Genomic DNA, 8953 nt, shown 5'->3' with positions numbered 1-8953 from the left:
ACACACACACACACACCCACACCACACACACACACGCACAAAAACCTCCTATTTTAATTGCGCTTAAAATCTTTTTTAATCGCGATTAAAAACCACTGTTCTGATTGGCTGGAATTCAATGTATTTTAAGCGCGATTAAAATAGGTAGGTTTTGGCGGTAATGGCTTTCCATAGTATATGGCACCCTACTGGCTAGGGCGCTCTCCTAATTATAAACACAGGTCTACTGATAAGAATTTATTACAGAAACCTATGCTGATAGGGCTGATATATTTATATATATATATATATATATATTTATATATATTTATTTATTTATTTATTTATTTATTTATTTATACTAATATATCTATGGCACAACTATGAGAGAAACACCTTCTAACTTCACTTTCCGTGAAACGCGCTAGTGTTGATCAAATGCAATAGTAGTAGATAAAACCACCAGCAATATTGTGGTAGCAGCTAATTGTGGTAAATACTTTTAATATTTCCCATTTAAATGGTAACGGCATCATAATGTTGTCAGGTAGCATATAGAAATATCTCGAGTCCCCTATAGAAATACCCTTTCCTAATATTGTCCTAATTAAAAACGCAACAGAACAGAAATTGCCCTGAAATTGCCCTAATTAACACGGCGACTCAAAACGTTCAGAATATTGTCTTTATTAACTTAGCCGGCTAACCGCGGGGTTGCTTTCTGATACGGCCGCCATGTTTGTGTTCGTATCAGGATTCGGTTTCGTTCGTTGTATGTTTATCTTGCGGGATCAATAACACGGGGGAAAACCCGCTGCACAAAGAGCCTTCTTACTCGCTCTTCTGTGGAGCCTGTTAGCGATGCGTTTGTTTAACTTTGTTAACGGCTTACATGTTGCTACCCCACACTGACACGAGCTCACGCACACGCACACGCACAGTCACATTCTCACGAACGCCCAAGCACACGCACACGCACACACACACGCACACGCACACGAACGCCCACGCACACGCACATATTCATGCACGTACGCACGCGCGCACACGCTCTCACACACGCGCATGCACATACACACGCACACGCACACGCACACACATACGCACGCACGCACACGAAAACGCATCAACAAACAAACACGACGCACACACGCCCAACCGCATACACATGAATACCCCGTATACATACATACGCGCTTACACACACACGCACGCGAGCCTATACATACGCACATGCACATGCGCGCACGCACGCACGAACGACCGATTGAACGAGCGAACGAACGAGCGTATGTTCACGCCGTTGTGCTGGCTTTTTTCGGCTGGCGAACACCTGCTTAGCAGCTGGAGGAAAAATGCTTATACGATTTTAGCGTAAATTTACTATACGAATTCGAACTCGTTGATTGTAATTTCTAATGTTATAGCTAGTCAATCGTTTACTCAACATTGCAGGCAGCCTTCTGTCGCACACACGCATGTGAGCACGCACAAACACACTCACGCACACACATGCACGCGCGCACACAAGTGCGATTTCACGTATGCGGCGGCGAATCCCTGGGTCCGGTCCGAAGAGAAGAAGGAATCAATATATTGTCGTCCACGTATACATAGGTGACCTGAACGGAAAGGGCGTATAGTGCATCGTGTTTCTTTGCTGGTAGGCATCTATAATTGCATGGACGAGAATGCATTTTAGACACTAAACATGCGTTTCCGTGAAATTTTGAGTTTGGGGAAAAATCTACAATTTTAAGGGTTTCCTTTTATACTTGCTTGTATATACATAGACCGAATTCTCGGAATTACATCCGATATGGGAAACTAGATCGGATACGGTTTAAGCTCGTATCAACATTAAGCAACGATAACCTTACTAAACGCGTGTATATATTTATCCTTAAATCGAACGTCACCAACAACTAAGCGTTTATTTGCATTTTACAGTGATACATTTACAAACCATCGATTTCATGCAAAAATTCGCTATTAACGCGGAGTTGCGTTAGTTTGCATTAATGAGCCCTAAGCTGCGTTGAGCTAATAATAATCTCCAGCCATTTTACACCGGTACCTCGGTCATTTTCATCGCAATTTAATTCGAATATAAGTCATGTTGTAGCGACATATGAACCCAAAGAATGTATATAGTTCTGCCGCTCGGAAGCTAACTAAAACAGAAAGGAATTGTTCGGCATAAGCCAGAATATACATGCGCCTAAGCCACTTGTGTTGGCTTCTTGGTTTGATAGTTAAGTGCTCGTTTCTCTGTTTCGCTGATTTCCTCTGTTCGGCATCCATCCGAGTCTTAACCTCTTTCAAACAATGGCAATTTTTTACTACATGTTGATTCATTGTGAAATCAACGGGAGCAAAGACCTCGCTGTATATTTGTTTTCCCCGCATGTTGTTGACACCTTGGTGTATATATATATCAGGAGTTAATAAAGACAAATTATCTTATTAGACAAGCTAATTAACACCTAGAGTGTACAACGGAAAAACGGGGAAATAGTGCTATTTTACGGTAATATTATTCTACTTTGCCTGCAAGTCTAGAATAATTTTATCGTATTGCATTAAGCAAAATTATTTGCTCTCTAAAACAAGACCAACCGCTTGTCAATACGATACTCTTAGGCTGAGATATTGGCTCGTAAACTTCGCCTCCCACAGGCTTCCGGCGCCTCGCATCCACAATATTCACTATCCTTCTCGCCTTTTGCGGGTTAGGAAAGTCGCTTCGTGAGAGTTCGGTTTTTTTCCGCGATAACTCTATGAATGAACGGCGTTTCGGTTATTATCGGTGACTTTCGGGGGCATCGCCTATGCCTTTATCTCCCATTATCTTTCATAGCACGGCTAATGCCCGTCATGATGTAGCCGGCAATGTTTTCTAAATTAAGTCTCTACAACGCAGCTCAGTTACTATATGGTGTAGTAAGAGTACCAAATTTGGGCATGTCTGCTCTGCAAGCGGCGACGGAAGGAGTAAGGATAGTGATTATTGTGGATACGAGGCGGTGTGAGGCATGTGGGAGGCATGATTACGCTCCAATATCTCGGCCTAGGAGTATCGTAGAGGTTATTATCTTATTATTATTATTTAATTAGCTTAGGTATTTATTAGCTCTTAATATATATTATACAGACGTACAACGTGGAGATCCAGGTGGGTGAGTCGGCATCGGCAGCGACTGCTTACCTGTGCGGGGCGAAGACGAACAAAGACGGAATCTGCATGGATGCGACGTCTGATGACAGATGCGACAGCAGCGCCAACTTGATATCTATCCTACAACTCGCACAAGAGGCCGGTAAGCGCCGATTGAGTAGGATTTTTGTTCTTATTTATTCCGCACATGTAAGGTTTTTCTATATTTATCGCTAGCATGTTGAATGTTTTCCCCTATTTATCTTTGGCATATGGGGGACTTACTTCTTGTCCCTCGGGCCATAGCCGAGCTCAGTCGTTCGCCAGTGCTAGATTGATAGGATCCTAGTATCTAAAATTAGTATAAAGTTGACGGGGAAGTTACGTTATTATTATTGTTGTGTTGTTATTGTTGCTGCTGTCGTTGCCGCTGCTGCTGTTGATGCTGCTGCTGCTGTTGTTGTTGTTGTTTTTATTTTTGTTATTGTTGTTGTTGATGATGATGATGATGTTGAAGATGTTGATGTTTTGTCATTGTCGTTACTCGCCAACCCTCGCGAACGGGTTTCATTCCATTTAGTATGGATTTTCTCCCACATCCGTCTGTTGTCCTAACCCATATAGCCCGGCTGAGAAGATTAACGCATATTTCATTTTTTCGTCAGGTAAGTCGGTGGGCTTTGTGACTACAGACACGGTGGCCGCGGCATCTGTGTCGCCACTGTACTCGCACGCACCGTCTGATTCCTACAAGTATGACGGGGCCGTGCCCACGTATTCCGCCTGCAAGGACATAGCAAGCCAGCTGATAGACAACAGACCAGGCCAGAACATCCAGGTGATGTCAGCTGGCGTGGTTACGCAGAGAATAGTATAGTTGTGTGGAAATATCGTAATAACGCATATAGTATACGCAATAACGTATATAAACCATGTAATAAAATAATAAAAGAGTGAGTGAGAGAGCGAGAGTTCGTGAGCGAGGCAGGAGCGAGTGAGAGAGCGTGGTGCGTTTGTCTCATATATGCACGATCACACACTGATATATATATATATATATATATATATATATATATATATATATATTATATATATATATTATATATATATTTTATATATATATATATATTATATATATATAATATATATATATATATATATATATTATATATAACCCTACATCAGGTCGTCATGGGAGGCGGCCGGGAGTATTTCTTGCCGGTCGCAGAAAGCGGCCACGCATCGAACGAAACAGAAGCGGGACTGCGTACGGACGGCCGGAATCTAGAACTAGAGTGGCTTCGTCAGAAGCAGGGCCAGGGTGTCAGGCACAAACTCGTGCAAAACACAGCACAGCTGCTCAGCGTCGACACAGCCGAGGTCGACTACGTTCTAGGTAAGCTCCAACTATAGTGGTGATCACTGTACTAAAGTTTCTAGAAGAATCATCCAGGATCATTGAATGTACGCATGTGCAGTCGTCGGTACCCGTAACCCGCCCTCCTGGCTACTTGCCAGGACAATGTATATGCACGTGGGTAATGCTAGTACAACGCTGGACAGTGATTTGAGTGGACGAGCATGCGCGGAAGTTTGTTTTAGAAATACGCAGATTCCCGTGACCTTCGAGTGGGTGTCCCCGCAAGGCATATATATAAGCAAGAGCCTTCTTTATACTCTTGGCGGTGCCGCGAGGGCGTGCCGGAGAGTGCGCGATGTTTACACTGCGACCGATGCCATTTCAGGGTTGTTCGCGTCGCACAAAATGCCGTATCACATGGACAGAGATGAGGGACCAAAGGGATCACCATCGCTGCCAGACATGGTCGATGTGGCAATAAAAATATTAAAAAAGAATCCCAAGGGTTTCTTTTTGTTCGTCGAAAGTAAGTCACGTAGCACGTCGTGTTTAACACGTATGTTTAAAGAAAATCGCGCATCCTGAGTATTTCTCGCTACCGCAAGTGACAGGGTAAAATAACTATTAATAAATTTATTAATTATAAGTGAAAGATCGGTATACTGAGAAATCTTAATAAACAACGGCATACTCCCTGTGGCTTGCCTCCTGACGGTTGCTCGTACGGCGCATGCTCACTGGCTAGCCTGTATAGCGGCCGAGCCTACTATAGATAACCCGTACGTATTGTTCCTCGATTAATTTTTATGAGGACATAAATTTAATGTGCAAGTGAGCGCGTTGATTAATGCGTGATAATTAGCTTCGTTACTCCCCACAAACAAAAGCCGCTTCATTTACGTAGCGTCGTTTCCGCAGACGAGAAAATCGACGACGGACATCACATGGGCGCCGCCGTCAGAGCTGTGTCCGAAGTGCTGCCGCTAGAGGTCGCTGTTCAGCAGACTATCAGCATGACCGACGCGGAAGACACTCTACTCGTTGTCACCGCCGACCATTCGCATAACATGATCATGTCCGGATATCCGCCGAGAGGAAATCCTATATTCGGTAGGATCGTTAAACCAGGCTGAATCACTTCTGTCGACTTATTGACGCAGGCCGATAACCCCGTCTACAAACTGAGGAAATCTCAGTTCTTGCAACGAGTGCTACAAATAACCTTTTGAGGGTTGCAAGTTCACCAGTCATCGCTATGATTTTACGCAAAACATACACCCAAGAGGAAGAATGTAACGATAGCATTAGATTTCGGAAAGCCTCCCCTCGCAAACAAACATTTTTGTTTAAATGACATGATTAGTGGTGCACTATGTAGCATTATTAGCTTTAAAATGGCATCTTGTAGAATCTCGTTTCAAATCCTGGAACTGGGTTTCGCTAGCTATAAAAAAAACACCCAAACACAACTAATACCTTTACTAGCCTAAAACAAGTTCGCATATTTGTATGTCGCCCTTCTACACTACCAATAAGTTGTGCATACAAGGATTTTTTAAATTCAGGACTTGGCGGAGTATCTAACCGGGACCTAAAACCGTATACGACACTGCTATATGGATTGTCTCCAGGACGTAGCATTAGCAATGGAACCAGAATAAATATAACCGGAGTCGATACAAGTAATTATATATCTGTGTTTGTTTGCGTGTATATTGAGCTTTGATGTAACGTATAACAACCAAGTCATAATTTAGTACCGTCAATATTCCTACTAAAATTGTGACTGTCTCACGATAGAAAATCTATGTTAATTATGCATCATAAATTCAATCGGAAACATTAAATTCAATTAGTACGTTCGCAATCTTGCAAGCCAAAGGGCTGCTCATTACATGCATACGTAGACAACGCGCATACGTACTGTTTAAGTTTCGCTAATTGCTAGCTAGTTGAAATCCTGCTTTAAATTTTCGTTAATTACAATAGTTCGCGAATCAGTATTTAATTTGGAAATTTACCGCGACCAGGACATACAGACACTCTAGCGTCTGCTGTATCGTACCGCGTGTTTTTTAAGTTGTCGCCGTGTTGTTGCTCTTGCAGCCGATAAAAACTACCTCCAGCAGGCGGTGGCGCCACGATCGTCAGGTGTGCACGCCGGGGAGGACGTGGCGACTTACGCCACGGGCGCTATGTCGCATCTGTTCGTCGGCGTTCGCGAGCAAAGCTACTTGATGCACGCCATGGCGTACGCCGCCTGCCTCGGTGAATACGAGCCCGCCTGTGCCGGAAGACGCTCCGCCGCCCTCTCCTCCCGGCCGGCGAAAATCACCGAGATGCAGCCGCCGATAAAACTCATAGACGAGCGGAGGGATGTACTCGAGCTCGACTCCATGGAAACCACGGAGCAGGAGCCGCCGGGCGTCGCAGAAATGACAACGCAGCCCGCTGAGACGGAGGCGGAAACTGAAGCGAACCACCAGGGGGCAGCAGCGACCGCTAGTGCAACTCGGTGGCTCGGCAGCGCGCTTCTCATCACGCTTCTGTCGTTAACCGTTGCAAATGCCAGCCTCTTGTAAACGAGACGTAATTGTAGGATGAAACAGTAGCGAATGCGGAGATTCTTTACCCCCAACATGCTCTTCATGTGTACGCTTCTTTATAATATATAGTAGGGTGTATAGTAGTCACGAGTATATTATACGGAACCACACTAAACTAGCAAGGGTGGGTTCGCGATGATGAGATAACAGTGAGTTGGTTTATTAGCTATTTTGACAAACTTTATCGGGGACGATTGTGAATACACCGAAATATTAGGCAAACACCATAAACTAATCATGCACGGATGTGAAGGGTCTTTGACATACCTGTTCCTCGTAAATAAACACATACAACCTAAATACAACAGGACAAGGACGTCAGTGTCGCGCGAATGAAATTATACTTTCTATACCACTTGGTCATAGTGAATCACTTCAATCAATGCACTCGCTTAGTGGAAACGAGTCCTAATACTCATCTAGACATCGCTATCAGAATTCACAACGTAAACCCCGCTACTTCAAATACATTTGTACACCAGAGACCTCATGTGCAGTCTTTGGTGATCAGCTTATCAGTTGTGTGCATTCCTCATTTTCTTCAGCTTTGTATTGATCTCTTAGAGAAGCACATGCGACAGATCTTCTGGAGCATTGTGAAACGATTGCCATATGCAATATGCATATTCGAAATCTTCTCAAATTGTCTAAAAAGGGCATCTAATTCTCCAGTCTCCATGCAGATGGGAATACTTGGCATTCACAGGCCAGTCCCAAGACTACACATAACTTCGAAGCAGCAGCGAACGGACACACTCCGTTGCTTCTAAACTACAAGTGTGCAGTAATATTACATTTATATACATATATCTATATCTTCACAGTAACATTGGGCGAAATTTTTCTGAAGGTATGTATGTTTTACAACGAAATAAACAACTCATAAAACCAATTCCTACAAAGTTTCCTATTTTTCTCTTCTCGGGCATAGCTTATATATATAATATATATTATGTATTATTATATATAATATATAGTATTATATATATATTATATAATATGGCCAGATGGCACATGCCCAGTATTTGCTAACAATGTTTTTGTTGAAATCAGAGACCTGGCAATCTCGAGTAAGTTGGGTTGAAATGTTTTTATGACAATATACCACCTACTTATACAATGACAAATATATTATATTATGACAAACTCACAAATGGCCAGTCTTCACATTTAATCCCAATTTTCTACGTCAAGTGAAACACAAGTTTTGCGTACGAACCCTCTATAAACCTCAAACTTTGCCAACAACTGGCACGAGTCTCTCGCATGATAAAGAGCCGTGGAAAGATATATTCGTTATATTATTGTATGTCTCGTTGATGCACAGCTTAGAGAAGACAGAAACATCGCCCGTATTGTATCATATATTGTTTATTTCACAACACAAATAATCATAATAATAATAATATTAGCAGTTCACGCACATGCTACCAACACAGGCTCCATCACAAACGGAATGGAATAAAATGATTAAATACCAAATTACCGCACTCCGTGTCACTGCAGAAATGACTGACCCTCTCCCCCTCCACTTCCAGTGACAGAACCCCCTCCCCCAGTGACAGACCCCCTCCCCCTTCCAGAGACACAACCCCCTCCCTCTCCCAGTGACGGACCTCCTATACTCCCGAATGCGAGTATCATCTATACAACAGGGGGAATCGCACATAAATCAGATTTTTGGTTTCCTTAGTTACCTGTAGAAAATCGCCAGATTTTTGCTGGGTGGTTATCCTAGACCAGGCCGACCTGTTACCCACACCAACAGCTCATGCACAAGAGCACGCACGCACGCGCACGCACACGCGCACGCACACGCACACGCACACGCACACGCACACGCACACGCAC

General features: G+C 43.4%; 1 protein-coding gene across 1 annotated transcript in view; it reads left to right on the top strand.

The window, feature by feature from the left end:
• LOC106809393 (alkaline phosphatase-like) overlaps positions 1–7983 on the top strand; it is an 11390-nt gene extending 3407 nt beyond the window's left edge. Inside the window, exons 3-9 of the mRNA XM_014812498.1 lie at positions 3134–3299; positions 3802–3974; positions 4322–4532; positions 4882–5022; positions 5415–5606; positions 6062–6178; positions 6603–7983. Coding sequence (XP_014667984.1) covers positions 3134–3299; positions 3802–3974; positions 4322–4532; positions 4882–5022; positions 5415–5606; positions 6062–6178; positions 6603–7078 — 1476 coding nt within the window. The 3' untranslated portion in view covers positions 7079–7983. The remainder of the gene's footprint in view (positions 1–3133; positions 3300–3801; positions 3975–4321; positions 4533–4881; positions 5023–5414; positions 5607–6061; positions 6179–6602) is intronic.
• Positions 7984–8953: the final 970 nt, after the last annotated feature.

The sequence above is a fragment of the Priapulus caudatus genome, unplaced genomic scaffold (assembly GCF_000485595.1).
Source record: "Priapulus caudatus unplaced genomic scaffold, Priapulus_caudatus-5.0.1 Scaffold1, whole genome shotgun sequence".
NCBI lineage: Eukaryota > Metazoa > Priapulida > Priapulimorpha > Priapulimorphida > Priapulidae > Priapulus > Priapulus caudatus.
This window is presented reverse-complemented; position numbering and strand designations above follow the sequence as displayed.